This window comes from Leopardus geoffroyi, chromosome C3 (assembly GCF_018350155.1).
Source record: "Leopardus geoffroyi isolate Oge1 chromosome C3, O.geoffroyi_Oge1_pat1.0, whole genome shotgun sequence".
Classification (NCBI taxonomy): Eukaryota; Metazoa; Chordata; class Mammalia; order Carnivora; family Felidae; genus Leopardus; species Leopardus geoffroyi.
In genome coordinates this window covers 6,707,267-6,730,921 of record NC_059338.1, presented here as the reverse complement: position 1 = coordinate 6,730,921, position 23,655 = coordinate 6,707,267, and the positions used below count along the sequence as shown (strand labels likewise).

General features: G+C 43.0%; 1 protein-coding gene across 2 annotated transcripts; it reads right to left on the bottom strand.

Annotated features, from left to right (window-relative positions):
- Positions 1-985: 985 nt before the first annotated feature.
- Positions 986-19,767, bottom strand: UHMK1 (U2AF homology motif kinase 1). 2 transcript variants are annotated; one of them, XM_045456616.1, is made up of 8 exons: positions 19,311-19,767; positions 17,597-17,889; positions 16,642-16,833; positions 14,258-14,352; positions 10,258-10,334; positions 10,009-10,107; positions 7,611-7,699; positions 986-3,113 (listed from the first exon to the last, which is right to left on the bottom strand). In XM_045456616.1, the coding sequence occupies exons 1-8, from the start codon at positions 19,576-19,578 to the stop codon at positions 2,967-2,969; spliced, it is 1,260 nt and encodes a 419-aa protein (XP_045312572.1). In that variant the 5' UTR covers positions 19,579-19,767; the 3' UTR covers positions 986-2,966. The 2 variants fall into 2 exon arrangements, with proteins under 2 accessions (XP_045312572.1, XP_045312573.1); XM_045456617.1 differs by lacking the exon at positions 7,611-7,699.
- Positions 19,768-23,655: the final 3,888 nt, after the last annotated feature.

Genomic DNA, 23,655 nt, shown 5'->3' with positions numbered 1-23,655 from the left:
GTGTCTGACTCCACCTGCTCTCCTAGAAAGAGAGCATTCAAGTTTTCAAAGTGGCTAGCTGGCCACGTCCCCCAAATGTTTCCAAAGGACCAAAGATTTCCTCCAGATAATCAGTTTATATGTCTCTTCTGGGCCAAGAGTGTATCGTGACGATACCACAGAATAATGAGGAACCAGCAAGGCAAGAGGGAAGGAAGCAGAGACACTAACTTAGGGAAAGAAAAACTACCTGAGATAAAATTTGCCCGAAAGAGTAAGGTTTAAGTGACAAAAAGCCGCACCTCTTTACCCTACCTCTCAAAAAGAAAATTCCTAGCTTTTTAATAACTTCGAGGAATCAAAATGTGTGTATATATTTCACCCTAAAAGAATCATAAAAATCGCATCTTTTGATAATATTTGGTTCAGGTTTGAGAAAGACAGTAAGATTAAACTTCTTACAGTATTGGGGGAGGGAGGGAGGATCTGCAAACGTCATCTTTGGTAGTAATGGGCTAAAAGCTATAAAATCACAATTTACATCACAGGAGGCATCTTTTTTCAATTTGGTGGCTTTAATATAAAATATTTAATTCAATGCACGGTACTCAGGCTCCTCAATTAGTCCCTTGGCCCCCTGAAAATCTAGTTAGGATCTTCTGTAATAAAGTTCTACAGTGTTAAACACCACGTATGGGTATGAATACACTGGCAATAAGAGGACGAAGAATGCCGCGAACTTCAGCATCACGACGCTAGCAGCACATGGCATCGCCAAGCTTAGGAGCCTCCCTGCAGTTTATTTGTGAGGGTTTCTTCTTTGTGGGGGTGGAGGCGGATGAGAAGGGTACAGGTGCCGACCTGGGATGCCTGCTCTTAAAAGAATTCACTTGGATTCCATGTTCATCGGCATGCACAGAAGGACCTGGCGTTTTTAATCACCACGGAAGCTGCTACCCACATAAACATTTATGTTTCAGGAACGTTTACCTTTCCAGAGTACTGGTTATACTCTCTTGAACTTGTATTTGAAAACAAACCAGCTAATCAATTTCTGAGACGGCCAGAATGAAAAACAACACATCTTCCTTCTAAGGGCACTTACGATTTAATCTTCCCTCGGGGACGATGCCACAAGGCCTTCAGGCAATTCATAAATCCGCCTCTTTATACCAAATTCGGCTTCGTAATAAACATTAAGGGAGAGTCCTGAATAATTATGATAACTGTAAATAACTCAAATGTCAAATAGCAAGTGTTTGAATAGGGTAAAAGAATCCTTCCTCTAAAATGTAAATTCTTAGCTGGGCTCTCGTTCACACACACACACTGTACGAAGCGGCTCCCAGCAGGGAAAGCTACTAAAGGCTTTTTCCTTAGGAAAAAACATTTTTAATTTCATTTAGATAAGGAAACAAGAAAAAAATTCATAGCCTGTATCCCCCTTTTTTTTTTTTTTTTTTTTTTTGTATAATCAGTGCTTTAAAAAGGTTTCCCAAGTTTTAAACCTTTAAAGTCAACCTACCATAACGTGGGAGGAATCCATGATTACCACTCCTAAAACCACGTAATCAACCCATGTCCACGAAAGCGTGCACACGAGCATCCTGTGCTCAGGGACACAATGGATTGCTGTAAATCCTTTCATGAATTCTTGATGAGTTTTTCTTCCTTTCTCCCTCCATCTTATGAGAGCTACACTTTTTTCCTAACTTCCCTGCAGTCAGAAGCCAGACGGTCTGGGATGCCACCCCTCTGGCTTTCCTTCGACCACGAAGGCAGGCAAAGAATGGGGAAAAGGCAAAGTAGTAGAGGGAGGACGATGGCAGAGAAAGAGAGGAAGGAAAACAAGAATCCCGGATTATCCACTTTCTCTTTGCCTAGTTTTTTTCTTTCCCTTTCCCTTCACTGAACATCTAATTCTTTCTTTTTGACCCACTTCAATTTCCATCATAGTAAACAGAACTCGATCTTGAGAAATCTTACAATGATCACAGGAGATTCAGTACAGAAAAGATGAGCTAATACAGGTTCTAAAGGAGCCTGGAGGATGGGGCAAGATACGCGTAGCAAAACTTTTGCTTCGTTCCAACCAATTTAAGAGTTTCAGTTTAACCCAGTCTAGACTCATTTGTTCTGAGCCTCTCAGGAATGAACTATTTTCTCATTTACATTCTATGAGACCAACTCTCAAAAAACATATATCCTAAGTCTTACAGACATGAAACAGCTAGGAAAGAGACAGGTACAGACTGTATGAGCTCACAAGACTCACACTAGAAAGCACGCCGACTCAAATCTCCTGTAGTCTTTCACTCCCGCACACTCACTCAAACATACAAACTAGACATAAAAATTGTGCAAGATCAAGCATCAGCTATTTTAAAAGCCTTAATTAAAAAAAAAAAAAAAAAGTAGATAGGCTCACTGCAGTTTCTTTAAAGGAATATTCAGGACTACAGTACTCCTTTAAAAAAATTCATAACTCAGTGTTAAGAACACAGTAGGTAATTGCTGCTGGACAATCACTTAACAATTACTGGGAACATCCAGTGCCAGCTATGAGTATCAGTGATAAGGAAGAACCACCTGACAACATAAAGGAATAATCTGGAAGTGATGTCACCGACTCTAACAAACTTGTTAATGTTCACTATGACATGATATTATTCATCCTTGCTTCATGATCATGTGAAATAATTAGTATCTTTTTAGGTTACATACTGAAGAGCAGCACTTGGCCTACTGCACAAAACAAAAGGTTGCCCATATGGATGCTCTAAAACCCCTCAATGTATAGCTGAGAGGTCTTGTCCTACTCAGCGCCAAATGTTTGCAAGGCAGTCATTGCTTGAGCACGTTAGTAGGATTAAATAAATGTACAAAGTGTTCCCTTAAACTGGTAAGGGGGTACTTCTGCATTCAGATGTAGAATACAATAACCCAGGAAATGGAGGAGAAACAGGAAAGAGTCCTCAGGTTACTGATTAAAGCAAAGTTTGGTACAGATATCCCCTCTTGTAGGCACTCAGCGGGTAGAATGTGGCCACAACAAACTTCCCATCAAACATCCTTCCAGTCAGTAATTTCTGAGCAGCTTTGGAATCACCGGCATTGGCATACTCCACAAAGACCTGTAAGAGGACACAGAAAAGTGGCTTCAATCCCATCAAGACTGCTTTCAAACAGGGCTTCTTCAACTCCAGGGAACACGCACGGGTCATTTAGGGCACACGTAGGGATCACACCTCGTTACAACGCAGATGTGGTTGCTGGAGCTCTAAGGTGGGCCTGAGTCTCTACAACAGACTCCCAGGGGCGCCTGGGTGGCTCAGTGGGTTAAGCATCCAACTCTTGATTTCAGTTCAGGTCATGATCGCATGGTTTGTGAATTCAAGCCCCACACTGGGCTCTGTACTGACAGTGCAGAGCCTGCTTGGGATTCTCTCTCTCTCCCCTTCTCTCTGCCCCTCCCCCATGCACTCTCTCTCAAAATAAACAAATAAAGGGGCGCCTGGGTGGCTCAGTTGGTTAAGCATCCGAAAGGTCATGATCTCATGCCCCGTGAATTTGAGCCCCACGTCGGGCTCTGTGCTGAGAGCTCAGAGGCTGGAGCCTGCTTTGGTTTCTGTCTCCATTTCTCTCTGCGCTTCCCCCACTTGCTCACTCTCACTCTCTCTCTCTCTCAAAACACTTAAAAAAAAAAAACCTTAAAAATAAATAAATAAACTTTAAGTAAATAGACTCCCAGGTGATGCCAATGCTGCTGGTCCACAGACCACATTTTTTTTTTTTATTTTTTTTTTTTAAATTTTTTTTTTTTCAACCTTTATTCACTCTTGGGACAGAGAGAGACAGAGCATGAACGGGGGAGGGGCAGAGAGAGAGGGAGACACAGAATCGGAAACAGGCTCCAGGCTCTGAGCCATCAGCCCAGAGCCCGACGCGGGGCTCGAACTCACGGACCGCGAGATCGTGACCTGGGTGAAGTCGGGCGCTTAACCGACTGCGCCACCCAGGCGCCCCCACAGACCACATTTTTGAGCATGGTTTAGAATATTTCCCTAACTCAGTTCCATTCGGAAAAATCCACAGAAGACAAGTTGGGTGAAAAGTGTACATCCGTTTGCCATGTTCAGAGGTCAAAGAGAGGGCCGAGCAGCCCGGAGACCAGGTGTGCTCCCACGGTGTCTCAAAGACAACCTACGCGTTCAGAAGCGGCGGGAGGTAAACCTGGTCACGATACCTACAAGACTCGTAGGAACCGTGACTACAATAAGGAAGAGTTTTAAAACTAGGTAATTTCCTTTCCCAGAGCCTCAGATTTCCTGAGACAGGTAGAGGGTACAGCCTAATAACTTATGTTCTTTTTGATGATCCAAAGTAAAAGTTACTGGGAGACGAAATAATTTGAAATGATATGTCCTCAATTACCCACGAATTTGTGAACCAGAAAAAGAACAGCCTCATCCTCCTCAGTTACTCGCTCGTTTGTTAAGTCAACAGTCTTCAAACTGGGGTGCGAGCATCCTAGACACTCAGACTCTCAAAGGGAAACCAAAAATAGGCCATCTGAAGGAAATCAATTTCCAGAGTCTCAGCATTCTCTTATACCTGCTCCTAAAATTGGATCCACCAAGAAGTTCAAGGCAGATTCTCCTTTTCCATTTCCCCTTCCCACTTGACAAAGGTGCTTCGGAAGGGTATAGAAACCTCCAGGGCATGAAAAGAGACAATTCCAAATATAGTACTTTTGAACTGAATCTTCCTCCATGGGTAAACAAAGCACTATGCCCAGCCTGTGACTGCTCACTCCCCCCCCCTCCATTTTTTTATGTTTATTTTACTTGTGAGAGACAGACAGACAGACACCCAAGCAGGCTCCATGCTGTCGGCACAGAGCCCACTGTGGGGCTTGAACTCATGAAGCCATGAATGAGATCATAACCTGAACCGAAACCAAGAGTCAGACACTTAATGGACTGAGCCACCCAGGCACCCGAGTACCAGTTAGCTCTAGTGACATAGGCCTTTGCATTGAACACAAAAGAAAGTTAAAAGATGATGTCCAATGACAATGCAGCTCTTTCTGATTTTTTTTAACCTGATTCTCAGTAACTTCCAAGTCCACACACCAGCGTTCAGTGAGCAGACGTGCACTTCCAGAAGGAGAGCCATGCTCTCTGTGATGCTCCTGGCTTCACAGGTAACCGACCTCCAGTTTTATACATTGCAACATTCCAAACTAAAGAGGAAAAACATTTTTATAATTTACTATGAAATTAGATAACTATATCAATTTAATCTTGACTACTTTTTCTAATTACAAGACGCATTCCATAGTTTAGATTTTAGTGACTTTTATAACATTCTTTAAAAAAACAAACAGTATCGTTAGTTTGAATCGATTATTTGAATGAAGACTGACTTTGCCAACCAGGTAACAGACGTATCAATAACCTACAGAAAGGGGCGCCTGGGTGGCGCAGTCGGTTAAGCGTCCGACTTCAGCCAGGTCACGATCTCGCGGTCCGTGAGTTCGAGCCCCGCGTCGGGCTCTGGGCTGATGGCTCAGAGCCTGGAGCCTGTTTCCGATTCTGTGTCTCCCTCTCTCTCTGCCCCTCCCCCATTCATGCTCTGTCTCTCTCTGTCCCAAAAATAAATAAACGTTGAAAAAAAAAAAAAAATTTTAATAACCTACAGAAGTTCCACCCGAGATTCCACGAGTCTATCGGCTATTTTCATTCTCCTCTAAATGTCAGCGAGAGCTTGTTAACACAGCATATTTCCTCTCGCTGACGAAGATCTGTTTTTCCATATCATCTGAAGGCTGGATGCTTCTTACCCAAAAACATTCCTCCTGTTTCTCTATTCTGTGCCTTCCATCTCATACTGACTGCTGAGGTTCATGTCGAGTCAGATCACGTTAGCCCTTAGTTCAAAATCTCCAAAGACCTTCCCCGCTGGTTTAGAGTAAAGGTGTCTGGAGTCCCACGAGGCTCACTGCCCCTGATCTGCCCCTCCATTAAGGCAGACGTGCTGTAATGCCCCCTCTTTCTCACTCTGCTGGAGCTACACCAACCTCCTCAAAGCTGCCAGGCAAGTTCAGGGCCTTGAAACTTGCTGTTCCCTCTGTCTGGAACTCTTTTCCTCATCCCCTTTGTCTTTCAACTCAAATGTAACTTCAGCTTGCCCCTCCCTACCACCCAACAGAAAACTGCACCCCCCGACACACACACACACACAGAGCAACACACACACACACACACACAGAGCACTCCTTAAACCTCTTCTCCTTAGACCTTTTCTCCACAGCACTTATGGCTACATATCCTTGTGTCTGGTTGTGTCACTATTGTATCCCCCGGCCCAGAACATAATAATACGTGCTCAATAAATACTCCTTGACTACACAAACAGCAATGATGCATTTAGTATGCTCCTGACCCTGAAAGAGGTAAATGTTGTTACTACTACCTTGGCAATGATTTTTCGCTAAGATCCGAGCGAAATGTCTTTCATTCCTTTTTTCAGTTGCCAAGAATTTTCATATAATATTGAACCAAAAGATAAAAGTAATAATCCAGGAGCGCCTGGGTGGCTCAGTTGGTTAAGCATCCGACTTAGGCTCAGGTCATGATCTCACAGTTCATGAGTTCGAGCCCCACGTCGGGCTCTGTGCTGACAGCTCAGAGCCTGGAGCCTCTGTTTCTTCGGATTCTGTTTCTCCCTCTCTCTCTCCGCCCCTCCCGTGCCTCTCTCTCTCAAAGATAAGTAAAAACATTAAAAAAGAAATTAAAAAAAAAAATCCACAACCAGAGGTGACTTCACCCAGCAGGGGACATGTGGCAGTGCTGAGAGACACTTCTGATTGCCACAGCTGCAAAGGGGGGTGGGAGGAAGGCATCCGCTGGGTAAGGGTTGGGACGCTGCTAAATACCTATAGTGCACGTGACAGCTCGCCCAACGAAGGACTATGCAGCTCAAGCGTCAATGGCGTCGAGGCTGAGAAACCCTGAATAAAATAATCCTCTGTTCCAGAAAAGCAGAAATACTACAGGTAGAAGAAAGATCTTCAAAAGACTTCTCTAATAATCTTAGTCAAAAATTTTTGAATCGTAGTTTTAGCCTGTACATTTCATAGATGAAAAAACTAAGGATCATCGTCACAAAGCTGGTCACACGGAGACTGGAACTCAGGTTTCAGGATTCTCGGGCGGTGAACTTTCCTTCTTTAAATTGGCACCAATAATTCCATTATAATGAGACCCTAACCTAAATGGTTTCCTCACCCTACCTAATCGGCACAAAGTAGGCCACGGTATTTCTGTAGCTGACCGTGACCTAAATTAGCCTATGGTACAGCTCGTGTCACTGGTGCTCACAACGGCTCAAAAGTAGATTTTATACTTTTGAAGAGAAAAGTTGTAACTGATTAAAAAAAAAATGCACGCCTAGTGCAGAACCTTTGGAAAAAAGCAAAAAGTATAAGAAAATAAGAACATCCATAATGCAAAACTCATAATTTCTAGCAACGTTTCTGGGTACATCTTTCGACAGAACTAAACAACATTTGTTCAGAATTTTAGTGATCTCTGAGTAATTCTGAAATTATGAAAACGTCCACTTACTTGTCCCCTGCCAGGATTTTCCTTTGGAACAAGGAGAGAGACCACTGGTCCATATTTTTGACACTCCTCTTTTACATCTTCTACAACATCTGATTATGAAAACACATTACAGTAACCACATTGCTGAATTACTAAGCACTCATTATTTAAAAACTTTAAATCATCAAAGAATTCAGGAATCCGTACCTAAGTAATGAGGTCATTTTCTACACCTTCTAAAATTAAGCTTAAGGATAATATAAACTCAAAGCATTTAATACTTTTCCAATTGCTTTTTTCTTCCCCTTCCTGAAGACAACAAAAATTATCAGTTTCTTCTGTATCCTTCCCTAAATATTATTAAGCTTATACAAGCAAATATGATCATATATGCTTTTTTTCTAAGTAAAAAATTCCAATCTTGCCTTTTTTTTTTTTGAAGTTCATTTTGAGAGAGAGAGTGAACAAACAGGGAAGGAGCAGACAGAGAGGCAGAGAGAAAGAGAGACAGAGAGACAGAGAATCCCAAGCAGGCTCCACACCGGCAGCATGGAGCCTGATGCGGGGCTCAAACTCACAAACCGTGAGATCATGACCGGAGTCGAAATCAGAAGCTTACTGACTGAGCCACCCAGGTGCCCTCACTGTGTGGTTTTAATGAGCATTTCAGTAGATGAGAATGAAAGATAGGAGACCGACTCACATACCCTTTACTGTAGTATCCAACTATATCCTTTACCCACTATTTACTGGGCCAACTTGTAAGAGCTCTGTGTTAAGAGCTATTAAGTTAAATAATTTTTCCCTTTATTCTCTTGATTTGGAATCTCGATCTTAATCCTGATTTGGAATTTATTTTGGTCTAAAAGGGAAGGTTTAAATCCAACGTCCTGTCCCACCCCCACCCAGATTCCAAGACAGTTGTCCCAATACATAGGATTTCTAGCTAAGCAAATTTATCTAACACTAGTGAGCGTTACCTGATGACGACCTTACTAATCAGAGCTAACAAAGGTATTTAATGCTACTATGTTGTCTGTGACACTTTAGTTCATGAGATTCTTAAACACTAAGATTTAATAGCAACGTGTAAACACTCGATGTATTTACGTGCAGGAATAAAGCGTTATACAACAAAATACAAAGAAAAGAGGAGGCGTAATATGCCCAAGATATATTCAAGAAAGCCCAAGCCTGAGTTTTACAAACAAAACTAGGAGACGGAAGTAGGTGCTGAAGACAGTAAGTAGATCGGCACGAAGGACGTAAGTGGTATTACCAAGAGATTATTTAGAGCCCCTGGTACATCATGACCTGATTAAAACAATGTTGAAGGCAAGACTATTCTTTCCGATTAGCAGGCATCCTGAAAAGCTGAGGCTGCAGATTCTCACAACTATTACAGATTCAAACAAATTACACTTGTGTCATTCGTCAAATAATGACATAGAGCCCAGGGACATAAAATAATTTACCCTTAAAGGCACAGTGTGATCAAGTTAGCTTTATCTGTAACGGTTTTAATTTTCCACAAAGAAAATGTTTACTATGAAACAACTGGTATTTTTAAATTGGGTCCTGCTTGAGCCCATTCACTGCTCTGCTTCCACAACACTCTTTCTAAAACAGAAGTCTGACTGTATCACTCCCCTATTTTAACTTTTTCATGGCTCTTTATTGTATTCAACCGAACACAAATATTTATTGAGTACTTATTTCATAAGCCAGGGACTGTTCTATCCCTGAGGTATAGGTTCTCTTGTGTCATATTCCAGTGTTACTGTCTCTGGGATAAAATCCAAATTCTTTAACACAGCAAATGAGTTTGTTATAGATCTGTATTCCTGGCTATTTCTTCAGCCTTGATTGACTGCTCCCCAATAAACATCCTAAGATACAACCACACCAAACAGTTTGTTATTCTCAGAACATGCCACGTTTTCTCTCATCTCTCACCTTTATGCCATTTCCTCATCAATCCCTCAACTCTTAGCCAAGCAAGTCCGGTTACTAACAAGGCTCAGCCATCACCTCCACAGAGACACCCTCACGGGTCACTCAACCTGGGTTAAGTACCTCTCCTCTCTGCCTCTGTACATTACCCCACTTTCCGATTTATCAAAACTGTAAGCATTTGTTGACATAAATGTTTCTTGCAGGGGTGCCTGGAGGGCTCAGTCAGCTGGGCATCTGACCCTTGATTTCGGCTCTGGTTATATCTCATGGTTCGTGGGTTCAAGCCCTGCATCAGGCTCTGCGCTCACAGCGCAGAGCCTGCTGGGGATTCTCTCTCTCTGCTCCTCCCCCATTCGTGCGTGCTCTCTCTCTCTCTCAAAATAAACAAATAAATATGCTTTATAAAGAGTTAAAAAAAAAAAAGATACGAAAAAAATTAAAATGTAATTTAGGAAGCAGTTACCTTCATACTCCTCTTCATTCTCGAGATAATCATCATCCAGCACATTCAGTAGCCTTAGCACTGGAGTTGGAAGCATCACCAGATCTTCAATATGAGGGGCTGTTGAGGTTCATACAACATGGTTAAGTGTAAACTCCCCCAAATGAATGGATGAACACTAGGCAAAGGAGCATGGGAACAGAATGTAAGTGAGTTCTGATGTCTGACCGTCAAATGACCAAGGAAGAAACAAAGACGCAGGCAGCTTACCGAAAGGAATGCTAAAGAAGGGGCTGCACAGTGCCATCTCAGCAGGGATTCTTCTGCCTGGGTCGTCGTGAAGCATGCTAAACACACAGACAGGGATCTTTGTGACTATCGTCAAGTCTTAAGAAAACGGAACCACTGAAGACAATTAAAATGTCTAATGTTCACCGCAACATTAACTATGTCAGCATGGCTTCCTGGAGCATTCATCTACAAAATACATGAATGCTGTTTGCAAGTAAATGGTTCAATAACTCATGATACATACCTAGGACACAATATTATGTTTCGATTATTTATTATTTTTTTTTTTTATTATTTTTTTTTTTTTAATTTTTTTTTTTTCAACGTTTATTTATTTTTGGGACAGAGAGAGACAGAGCATGAACGGGGGAGGGGCAGAGAGAGAGGGAGACACAGAATCGGAAACAGGCTCCAGGCTCTGAGCCATCAGCCCAGAGCCCGACGCGGGGCTCGAACTCACGGACCGTGAGATCGTGACCTGGCTGAAGTCGGACGCTTAACCGACTGCGCCACCCAGGCGCCCCGATTATTTATTATTTTTTGAGAGACAGCGCACACCCCCAAGTGAGGGAGGAGCAGAGAGGGAGACAGAGAATCCCCAAGCAGACTCTGCCCATTAGCGCAGACCCTGACACGGGGCTCGAACTCACGAACCGTGAGATCATGACCTGAGCCAAAATCAAGAGTCAGACGCTTAACCGACTGAGCCACCCAGTCACCCCCAGATACAACTATTTTTCAAATGGAGGAAGAATGGGAAAAGCATACGCAAAAATAACCATTCTTAGTAATCTTCCTAGAATATTATTATCCTGAGACTGTTTTAATATAAGGTGGAATAAAGCAAATGAGTAATTATAAAATATTCTAACATTCCCCTTGTCCTTAAGAACCAGAATTCCTGACATAGAAAGAGAAAGAGATGTGAAATAAAAGTTACATAAAACTGTGGTCTTGAATTTGAATGTGGAATATTCATATGAACTCTGTCCACTTAAAAGGCCTAGAAACAATGACCATCCCAGTAGCAACGAGTATTCCCACACAATTTCTTTTAATGTTTATTTACTTATTTTGAGAGAGAGAGAGAACCAGCAGGGGAGGGGCAGAGAGAGAGGGGGACAGAAGATCCAAAGCCGGTTCTGCATCGTTTCTCGGCCTTTCGGCTAAGATCAGGTGCAAAGCAGGCTTTACGCTGACAGCAGAGAGCCAGATGCGGGACTCGAACTCACGAACTGCGAGATCATGACCTAAGCAGAAGTCGGAAGTTTAACCAACTGAATCTCCCAGGCACCCCAGCAATGAGTATTCCCAAAACTCAGATTGTGGTTTTAAAATACTACTTCCTACTAAAAGAAATCAGGCTTCTCGGAGAAATGGCTATTTCCAGGTCTGGGGCAGGAAATGTAGAAGATGAATTGGGAACATCTTGTTACACCAGATAGCAAGGAAGCTATAAAAGATAATAAGGTCAGGGGCACCTCAGTGGCTCAGTTGGTTAAGTTTCCAACTTTGGCTTAAGTCATGATCTCACGGCTTATGAGTTCGAGCCCCACATCAGGCTCTGTGCTGACAGCTCAGAGCCTTGAGCCTGCATCAGATTCTGTCTCCGTCTCTCTCTGCCCTTCCCCTGCTCATGCACAATATAAACATTTCTATCTCTCAAATATAAACATTTCTAAAAAATTGAAAAAAAAAAAAGATAATAATGTCTGCAAAATCCAACTTACACATGCTGACATTCATCAAAGATGGGCAATTTTAGCTTCAATTAGGATAAGAACTGCAATGGGTTGCAGTTACCAAATAATGATACTTTGAACTTTCAAAAGGGAATGATCCCCTTTGGAGGATGACAGAGAATCAACGCATTATGAAAACCAGTAAATAGAGAATCAAGCATTTACTTTGTCTTTGGTTAACCAAATGAAGCACGAAGGACAGAATAAGAACATCACCATTCTACAAACCCTAAGAAAGTAATGGATCTGAGCACTGAATGGTAACAGTTTCTAATAGCTACGTTATGCGCCTCCTTAATGAAAAAACACAATACTATCTGTAGTCTTGCTCCCCCCCACACACCAAATCAACCCTCTAGATACAACTACCAATTTACAAGAAATAAACAGATATTCATTAAACTATACCAGGATAACACTGTCAGCAAAATGCAGACTGTGGACAGCTATAGCAAGCCAACAACCCAATAAATAAGGGAACAACAAGTAAATAAGGACAAAGTGGGGTAGGAAATGGAAAAGGACCTTTCAGATTAAAAGAAATTTAAAAAGGATTTTTTTAGAAGAGCAGCACTAAACCATAGTGTTTAAAGATGCATACTATAATGAAAACAAGGAAGTAATTGCCATAATAGTCAGGGTAGTGGCTGCTTTTAAGGAGGAAGAAGGGTTTAAGATTAGAATGGGGACAGAAGATTTCTGGGGTAGCTAGCAAAGTTCTATTTCTTGACCTCAATGATAGATACAACAGTATTCCTAAGGATTCATTAAGTTACACATTTGTTTTCAGTATCTGTGTTCTATTCTACAATAAAAAAGGTTCAAATAATTTGCATGCGTACATAGCAAAATATGTGGGAAAATACCGAAAAGAAATATACCAAGTGCTAACACTAGAAAGTAGGTTTATAATTTTTATTTTGCTGATCACAATTCTCTGAAGCTTCCAAATTTAGTATTTGCTTGTTGTACAATCAAGGGGAAAAAAATCCCAAAGTCAATCCCAGAATTACATGATCTGATCTGACTTCCAAGTTACAACCTATTACACAGTCTCACAATGCCATCTTTTCTATGAAAAATGCAACTTGTAAATCTAATACCAATCAGATAGTAACAGCTATTTAAAACCAATTTGTAAAACACACACACACACACACACACACACACACACAAATAAGTGCAAGTAAAATTGTAAGTCCTTATCTGGGTAAATTCTGTGGACTGTAATGTTAATTTCCTGGTTTTGATATTGCACTACAGTTATGTAAGATGTTACCACTGGGGGAAACTGGGTGAAGAGTACACAGACCTCTTTGTAACATTTTTGCAACTTCCTTTGAATCTGTAATTATTTCAAAATAAGAAGCTGTAAAAAAAAAAAAAAAAAAAACCAAAAACCCAAAACCTACTTGGAAGGTGGTAGGGTTAATATTCTAAAGAAAGAATACTGACTTGATCAAAAGATCTACTCTTTTGCAACACAGTAATTATCTTGTTCATTTCTGGCCCATAATGAGAGAAACGTGAAAAACCAACTACCTGATAATACACATGATGTCTTATTTTAAAATATCTAATGTCTTGGACCTACTCAGGAAACAAAACCATTATCTCTGTCCCCACAGTTTTCCACGGTAATTATTTAAAGTATAATGCATAGCTACCTTATTTTAAACGCTTTTTGGTTTAAAAGCGTTTTGGTCCAAAAGCAAACTCAGTCTTTAGTTAATAAACACTCTCTTTAAAAACCTACTTTCGGGGGGCGCCTGGGTGGCTCAGTCGGTTGAGCGTCCGACTTCAGCTCAGGTCATGATCTCGCGGTCTGTGAGTTCGAGCCCGGCGTCGGGCTCTGGGCTGACAGCTCAGAGCCTGGAGCCTGTTTCAGATTCTGTGTCTCCCTCTCTCTCTCTGACCCTCCCCCGTTCATGCTCTGTCTCTCTCTGTCTCAAAAATAAATAAACGTTAAAAAAAAAAAATTTTTTTTTAAAACCTACTTTCAAAAAGACCCTAGAAGAAACAAACAAAAAACAAACAAAACCCTAATTTCCATCAAGTATACAGGACTGCCAGAGCTACAAGAGGACCGACGTACGGCTGCCGACAAGAGCCTCTACGCGATCACCAGAAATAATGTAAATCCTGTCAGTAAAAGCAAACAAGCAAACAAACAAAAAAACCCCACATTCATGTGGTACGTGTACACATTTAAGAACTTTAAAGTGCACATAACGTACCTTTTGATAAGGTCTCTTAGGTGATAGGCTGGAATTGCGGCATTCACCACGGCTTTACTGGCAAATATGTGATCGATAATAGCAGAACTGTTTGCCTAAAAAAAGAGAGAGAAGACTTCCTTTAGTTATTCCGCTCAGTCTGTATTTACTGAGTACCAGGCACACAGCACTGTACTATTTGGTAGGTAAAACGCAACAGAAAACACTTCTGAGGGCTTACCACCTGAATGTGCGTAACTCTGAGCTTCTAGAGGAGGAACTTTTTTTTCTCTATTCTCAGCACCCAGCATAGTACCTGGCACTCTCTATGAATATTTACTAGATGAACAAACACGAACAAATGCCAAAGCAACCACATAAGAACATAGTTTAATACAAAGTGAGACAATGAATGTGTGACAGTTGGGCTGGAGTGTCTTGGTGAGGAGTCTTTAACTGGTTCTCAGATACAAATAATTATGAAAAGAAAGCAACGTGTATTTAAAATCTGGACCTGCCATATTCATAGTTTAAATCCTGGGGAACGTTATGAGTTCTCAGAAGGTGGAAGTGTAGACACGAGTAAAAAGGCCTGATAACATCCTTATCACTAAAATTTTCTGAATACTTACTACAGGCAACATGCTATGCTAAGAAGTGGTATCATTTATTTTTTAACCTCAACATTTCTGTGAGAAAAATACTATTATTATCCTCGATTTACAGAAAGTACACGGTGGTTCAGTTGCCCTAAATAACTTAGAAAGCAGCGGAGGCAAGATACGAATAGTTTGTCTTCAGAGCCCAGACTCATACTCGTTTGGCAATTTTGCCTCCACAGAAGGTGATTAAAATACAAAATACTGTTTTTATTTAGGAAGGGTGAACACGGGATTTTATTAACGCACATCATGCCTCCAACTTGCATACAAAATGCCTGAATGTGACCTAGTTCTGATCAGCTCTGGACCAAGCAGATACAGCGTAACGGTCTCAAAGACAGTCAAAACTAACACAAGGATGGGGCGCCTGGGTGGCGCAGTCGGTTAAGCGTCCGACTTCAGCCAGGTCACGATCTCGCGGTCCGTGAGTTCGAGCCCCGCGTCAGGCTCTGGGCTGATGGCTCGGAGCCTGGAGCCTGTTTCCGATTCTGTGTCTCCCTCTCTCTCTGCCCCTCCCCCGTTCATGCTCTGTCTCTCTCTGTCCCAAAAATAAATAAACGTTGAAAAAAAAAAAAAATTAAAAAAAAAAAAAAAAACAAAAAAAAAACTAACACAAGGAATTGATCTGTATCTGGGATAGCACCGAACAAAGACTGCTGAGCCTCTTGATTGTCTGAAAGTACCGACGTGCAACAATGACTCTGGTTTTACTTGCATGGCAGCATTTTTTGCCAAAAGTAAGCATTAGGTACACCCGCAAGACCGTGAAAGCATTCCTTCCACGGATACTTCCGGAAATAGAAGACTAGGGGTTGAGAAGAAATAAACCCTATGTGGTACAAGAGCCATTCACAAACTATGTATTACAAGATACTCAAAAACACTTGTTGCATAATATCAGAACCAGTGATTCCTAAACATGGTATTATTTATCAAACCTCTAGCCTAAAGGGGAATGATACCCTCACAACACTGCAGCCCCACAGTACGTTTGAAAACACAGTTAATTCCTAAGTTACGAACATACATAAAGTTCATTCTTATGCCAAGGATTTGGAATTTAGAACTCATGTTTCCACAACAACAATGCTCTAAGCAGCACTCACTTTACCGGCATAGTTCATATATGGAACATAAGTAAATCTAAAACACTGTGGAACTGAGCACGTTCAGAACACTAAACTCTGCCTAGGAAGAAGAGTATGGGGCCCAGGTCTGAACATCCAGGTGTACGATCTGCCCCAAGTGGCTTATACGTCTGTGCCTCCAGTTTGTCATTTGCAAAAGAATGACCAATATGCTCTCTGATGATCCACACAGAACTGCGGGGAAATTCAGCGAGGCTGTGCATTAAAATACTATGAGGCATTAACTATAAACCTTTATGTAAACATCATTTCACTTATAACGTACTGTTGCATTAGTAATAGTTCAGGATGTAATATAACTAAATTACTAAACAGAAATCCCTTCTGCCTTTTTGGAAAAATGCATGTATTCATTTTATCGAGCACTTTCCTGGTAGTCTAGGCACCGGGCCCCAGGCTAAGATCAGCAGGCGTGCAATACTCACGAGCACATCTGTATCTATGAGAATAAATAGTAGCACTTAAGGCACCGAAAACGCAGGAAGAGGAGGACGTGAGAGATGAAGTAAAGAGAGGCCCCGGTGAGACTCATTATAAACTGCGTGCTTTTAAGTTGGAATTAAGGATCCCGGACGAAAGCACTGGTGCAGTTTACCTTCCATTCCTGAGATCTGACCGTATGTTTCAGTTTCATTCCTGAGAACATTTCCAGTAAAATGATTCCTAGGCTCCAGAGATCCACGGCTGAGGTGCACTCCGTGTCACTCTGCAGGCCGGCCTGGGCCAAGCAATTCTGCAGCTCTGCTTCTGGAGCCCGGTACCCGTCTGTCTGAATATACTTCACATCCTGAAGAAGAGGGTAAGTATCGCGACCAATAAAAGACTGTTCACTTTCCTGCCATCTCTACCACGTATTTACTTCTCTAAACGTGTAATAAACCACTGCCAAACCATTTGCCAAACCAAATTTTTAGTCCTTGCCGACCCTAGTTATTTGGTTCATTAACTGGGCAGTTCTCACAGGCAAACTGCACGCTTTCCACACAGCTGCTCATTTCTTTAGATAATCTCTTGCCTGTTGGGCACTGCTGATAAATAAGAACACTCTGCAAAGAGCTGACAAACCGTGGAGAACGGAGGGTCTGCCAGAACTGTCACATGCGTTCTGCCACGAGCCCCAACGCTGGGGACGCCAGTGATAGTAATGACCTGTTCGGTCCCCCACCTAACCCAAATACACGTCCTTTTTTTCACATGGGGGCAACGAAATTCTTTTTATTTGCGTGACCCCAAGCCACTTCAGTATTTTAGAAATATCTCTAAGAGTCAGGGCGCCTGGTTGGCTCAGTTGGTTAAGCTTCTGACTCTCGGTTTCAGCTCAGGTCACGATCTCACGGTGGCGTGGATTCGAGCCCCCTGTGGGGCTCTGCACTGACAGTGCAGAGCCTGCTTGCGATTCTCTCTCTCTCCCCCTCTCGCTCTTTACCCCTTCCTCCCTCCCTCCCCCCACTCTCTCAAAATAAATAAACTTAAATAAAATTAAAAAAAAAAGAAAAAAGAAATACTCTAAGTGTCTACCAAAGCACTCCTATTATTAAAGTATTTCTTACCTGATTGCCTTCTTTGAAGCTAAGTCCAAAGTCAATGAGTTTAAAACATTCATTCTCTGCACTCCACAATATGTTCCGTGGTTTGAGGTCTGCATGGACATAACCCTCATGGTGAAGAAAAGCAAGGGCCTCCAGAACATCCCTGGCACAATGCTGTATCATCCACATAGAACAACCCTGATGACTGGAATATAAAAGCAATTCCGAAACACTGACATCCAGGAGTTCAAGCAACAGACAGCGTGATGGCACATTCGGAGAGAAATGGATTGTAAAAACTCCATACAAAGTCACTAAAAAAAAGAAACAAATTATAATGCTTTCAAAACCAGACTCAGAATAAGTTGCAACACAGATAACTGCAGAACAAATTTGGGATACCCTAGATAAGGAGAACTCTGATGAGCAATCGAGCTTCCACTGTAATTTCTTTTTCCCCAAAATAAGATTTTTTTTGGCAACTGGATTATTTTAAAATGAGAAAATCTTCAACAGCTCATTACTGTTCAAAGATATTAAAGACGGCACATTAATTCAAACTGTATCACTAAGCATTCAGTGATGGGTGAATATGCACTCAGGGTACCAAGCAAAAATGATTAAAAGTAAAATCCAAATATTATGGATTCTTAAGACAGATGTGACACCATGTGAAAACAAAATTGCAGATTGGTTCTTGATCCAAAACAGCACTCTGGGGTTACAGGTCAAGGGTAAAGCATCTGATCGCAATATAGTACTCTATAATCTAAATATTAAAAACAGAATAAACAAATAACATTTAAAAGAGATTGAAAAGGCTTTCAAGATGACAACTTAACCTAATCTTGCAAAGACGCAACAAGTCCTTAAGCTTGCAAAAACTGCAAAATAATTTCCCTCTCAAATACCAGGGTTATATACATCATCTAACAAGCTTTAAAAAGGGGGGGGGGGGGCGGGGAGGCAACACTAGTGGTGAAGAAATTCTTCTCCAAAATGGTAATATGAAAAAGGTCACTCTTCAAATTACGTATCGATTATGCTTGCCGGGAAGTAAGGCATTTATTTATTAGCCAAAGCTCTAACTAACTATATACACTCTGTTAACGTAAGGACAGCCAAGGCTGTTTTCACAGATCGATCATCAGTAATCATTACCTATCTTACCTATCTTATATTCTCAATACCTAAATCGTGCAACATAGACTTACCAGGGTAAAAGTATAACGTGTTCCTAATTCTCATACTTCCATAAGGGATCCTATGTTAATACTGAGTCATTTCTCCCAAATCCATGCTAAGTATGTACCAGGTAACATCTGTATGAGTTAACAGCATTTATCACAAGCCCGAGAAGTATTTCTCATCTTGCACTGGTATGCGAAGATTCAAAAATTTCCATACAAGACATGAGACATCTAGCAAAGATGGGCCTCCTTTCACTAGGAAAGATAACTCTATGCTGATAAGTGCAGCATTTTCTGATGAGACCCGAAGCAAAGCAGAACTTAACTGAGCATCTATTACGTGACACTGGGCTAGGCAGACCACCAACTCCACCCTCCTGCAGACAGAGTGAAGGGGGATGGGAAAAGGGCCAGGATCGGGGGACGAGAGGGCCAGGCCCACGCCTCCCGCCTTAAGGACAGAAGACGGAACGCCAGGCTGAGAGAGGGGGTGTACCACCGGGCCGGGACCTGGGCAAGAAGGGAAGGGAGGCGGCGGCAATTACCGATGTTCCTGTGACCCTGCAATTGCTCCAGCGCCGCCCTCTCTTTGCGGAAACCATACTCGGCGGCCGAGGCCGCAGCGCCGGTGGTTCCCGGCGGTAAGAACTGCTTGAGGGCGCCGGGGGGCGAGCCGGGAGTGCCGCAGCAGCGCACCCGATACACCGAGGCCGAGGAGCCGCTCCCCAGGCGGCTCTGTACCTGCCACAGCCGCCCGAAGGCTTCCAGAAACCGCGGCGGCTCCGCGCCCCACGCGCAGCCGGACCCCGCCATCGGTGCGGACGGAGGGCGCTGGCACGGGAGCTGAGGCGACGCCCGGGGCAGGCCGGCAGGGCCCGCGGTCACATCCCCGCCTGCCGGACCAGCGGCTCCGCAGGGAGGGGCCTGCAGCCGCCTCGCCGACTGCCGAGACCTCAAGCCGCCATGACACCGGAAGCCGAGAGCGCCGGGCTCCAGAAACCGGAAATGCAGGAAGAGCCAATCGAGCAGGCCCGAGGAGGCGGGCCCAGAAGGGGCGGGTCTAGAGCTGAGCGGAGGAATTAGGTTTTGGAGAAAAGTCTGGAGCCTGAGCTGCTCAACTCTGCGGGGTGCTCCCTGCTTCTCAGGCCGACGCTAAGTGCCTTCACGAACGTTTCCTGAAACTGAGACTGGTCCTTTTTCTTGCGGAGGCGCGTCCCTCACCACTGGGACCCTTAGGAGAATAAAACCCAGCCTACGTTTCTCCTAGACGGCAGCCCAAGGGAAATAGCGCGGTTACTGCAGGAAGGGGTTTGTCACGGCCCCCACCCCCTTGCCTGTGATCGGAGCAGGCACAGTTCTGGAAGCCCAGGCTCCGTGCCCCTTAGTCCACCTTGCCTGTGACTGCCTCATCAAAATGCATCTGCCCTGGGCGAGGCTGGACCTTATACAAATTTTTACGTTTTATGTATTCATTCTCTTGTCATTTAATAAATGTCTAGTAAGTAACATTTAGCAAATATCAGGAGTATCAATCCACAAACTGAGGTGTGCAATAAATGTAGCCTTCCCTATTTTTCTGTCGTTCAACTTTCCCTATTTCAAGCTCCATTCAGTTGGGGTGGCAGAATTGAGTTTCAGACAATTTACCCCCATCTCCTTTTGCTCAGGTGTTGTCTAAGTTCCCAGGCGGGTCGGGTGGCTTATGTGGTGCAAAGTGGAGAGGCTGAGGACCCATCTGCTCTTTGGTAACCTGGGTCATCACCTTGTCTGCTTGCTGCTGAGATGGGCCTTATTTCTGTCTACACGGCCCTTTTGGGGTCTGGAGTAGGGAGAACTATGCATTCTCCCGCAATTTCTAACAAGCATTTTTCTCTATGGGTAAAGTCCATACTAATCTTGGGTTCTTGAAATACAAAAAAAAAAAAAAAAAAAAAAAAACCAGAAAACAAAAAACAACTCACAGGCTTCTGCTAAGGCAATGAGCACAGCTGTTTATCTGCTCGTATAAAGGGAAGAGAGGGGTACCTCGGTGGCTCAGTCTGTTAAGCACTGGACTCTTGATTTCGGCTGGGGTCATCATCTCACTGTGGGTTCAGCCCTGCATCAGGCTCTGCACTGGGAGCCCACCTGGGATTCTCTCTCTCTCTCTCTCTGCCCCCCTCCCCGCCCCCGCTCACGCGCCCTCTCTCTCTCTCTCTCTCTCTCTCAAAATAAATTCTCTTACACTGTGATGTCTTCTCATTGCTCCTTTGCTGACATACAAGGTAAAGGAACTAAATTGTATGATTGAGCCACATTCAAAAGTGGTACCCCACCAACAGAGCCACCCAGGCACCCCCTATTTACTGCTGTTTTAAATTGCTAAGTTTTGGAGTAATTTTTTAGTAATAAAAGACTATAAACTAGAAAGGAATAAATAATTAATATCTGCAAAACTTAATCTTATTACAGATTTTTTTTGTAGACAAGTTGCATACATTTATGCTCTAATTAGCAAAGAGTACATCACTTGTAATACCCATATCAGTATAAGGCATTATTATTAAAATTTTGTCTTTTTAATTTTATAAGCAAGAAATATTTTGATGCAATTCTGTGGTTCTTATTAGAGTATATGTTTTTCTTTTTCTTTTTTTAAAATTTTTTAGTGTTTTTATTTATTTTTTAGACAGAGAGAGACAGAGCATGAGCAGGGGAGGGGCAGAGAGAGAGGGAGACACAGAATCTGAAGCAGTCTCCAGGCTCTGAGCTATCAGCACGGAGCCTGACGCGGGGCTTGAACTCACAGACTGTGAGATCATGACCTGAGCTGAAGTCAGACGCTTAACTGACTGAGCCACCCAGGCGCCCTGAGTATATCTTTTTCATACTTTTACTAAATATTTTTACTTTCTCTCCTGTAAATTTTCCTGCAGGATCCACCTGGTAGATTTCCTTTTTCCCTGTTAGTTTCCCTCACTCCTGTTGTCTTTCTGCTTAGATTCTCTTCTTTCCATGAGGTTGGAAAACACCAGAGAATCACTTGGAATTCTAGTCTGTAACTGAAGAGAATCCACTGCCCCTCTCCAACCCATTCTTTCTTCTCTTATGAACAGTATCTCTTTGCAATGTGCTATGTATAGATTGAATATTTGTGTGACCTCCCCCCCTAAAAGAATTCTTGTGTTGAAACTCAACTCTAATCCCTAATGTGATCATGTTTGGAGATGAGGGTTGGGGAGGTAATTAGACCATTAGAGTAGAACTCTCATAATGGGATTAGTCCCTTTATAAAAAAAGATACCAGAAATCATGTTTCTACTCTCTACTCTCCACTGATGTGGGAAACAGAAGCAGGAGGAAATGGTAGATAAAATTAAATTTCCTTCTAATCTGAAGCCCACTGACAAATACTTGAGGCCTGCAAAGTAGGACATTCTTCCTGGAACTCGAAAGTGTCTAACGTCAATCCCTTGCTAGAGGGAAAAACAACCTTGGCTTGACAATAGCAGAGGCCTGCATGATCCTCAGAGCCTTCTTTAGCATATGAAAGCCCTTGTGGAAACTTCCCTTGCCTTTACCTCCCCGCAGATCCCAAGTATATAATCAATCACTCCTCACAATCCCGGGGTAGCTCTTTCTGCCCATGGGTCCCATCCCGGTGCTTTAATAGAACCACCTTTCCGCACCAAAGATGCCTCAAGAATTCTTTCTTCGCCAGCAGCTCTGAACCGCAGCACTTCAAACCACATGCTCCACCATTGAAGACACTATGAGAAAAGGGCTCATCTGTAAATCAAGAAGAGAACCTTCACCAAGAACCCAGCTGTGCTGGTGATGTGGTTTGGAGTGTTGGGGCTCGGAGCTGATGGCCAAGAAAAGGGTGGTTTTATTAAAGCATGGGGACAGGACCCACGGGCAGAAAGAGCTAGCTGCACTGGGGTTGTGAGTGATGAGGTCTTGGGGTGATGGTGGGGTGGTCCGGAGCTAATGGCCAAGAAAGAAGAATTCTTGAAGACGTCTTTGGTGCAAAAAGGTGATTTTTTATTAAACCACGGGGACAGGACCCGTGGACAGAAAGAGCTGCACTGGGCTTGTGAAGGGTGGCTAGTTTTCCCTTTCTTTCGGGTTTCTGCACAAATGTCACTGAATCGGTGAGGCCTTTCCTGGCCACTCTAACACAAATCGGCAATTCCTTATGTCCCTGGATTTCCCTGTTATCCTTACATTGCTTTCCTATTTACCTATAGCATTTTTATTTAGCACAGTATATATTTTCTTCCTTCCTTCCTTCCTTTCTTTCATTCTTATTAGTAGATTTCTCTGCCTAAAATGTAAGTTTGATGAGGACAGCTTGGTGTGTGTTCACAGCTGTATTTCCAGTGCCTACAACAGTGTCTGGCACATAGTAGGCACTTAGGAAATATTTTTTATTTAATTTAATTTAATTTTAATTAAAAAAAATTTTTTAAGGTTTGTTTTGAGAGAGGCAGGCAGACAGAGCACGAGCAGGGGAGGGGCAGAGAGAAAGGTAGACACAGAATCAGAAGCAGTTTCCAGGCTCCACGCTGTCAGCACGGAGCCTGACACGGGGCTTGAACCCACGAGAGTAAACGGCCTGTCGTTGGGGTTGCGAAAGAACAAGTAAGATTCCCAAGGAAAAGTTCGGTCTGCTCCTGGGGTCTGAGGCTTTATCTGGGACTTTATTTCATCTCATCCCGCCCCGTGCTGATTGAGGTGAGAACTTCCTGCACAAGGGATTCTCAGGTGACAGACACTGGAGGGCTGGGTGACAGTGGGGGTGCAGTTTCCATCCGGAGCCTTGGCTCCGAAGGAAGCCCTAAGTCCCCTCTGGAATGCCAGTCTGTCCCTTTCTGTATTCAAGGGACGGGTCAAGTGTAGGACTGTGCT

Coding starts and splice junctions, on each gene's coding strand:
- UHMK1 (XM_045456616.1), bottom strand. CDS start 19,578: ATGGCGGGGTCCGGCTGCGCGTGGGGCGCGGAGCCGCCGCGGTTTCTG. Junction 10,108..10,257: donor CTTCTTTAGCATTCCTTTCG/GTAAGCTGCCTG, acceptor GAACCTCAACAG/CCCCTCATATTGAAGATCTG. Junction 3,114..7,610: donor AAAATCCTGGCAGGGGACAA/GTAAGTGGACGT, acceptor GTCCTCTTACAG/GTCTTTGTGGAGTATGCCAA.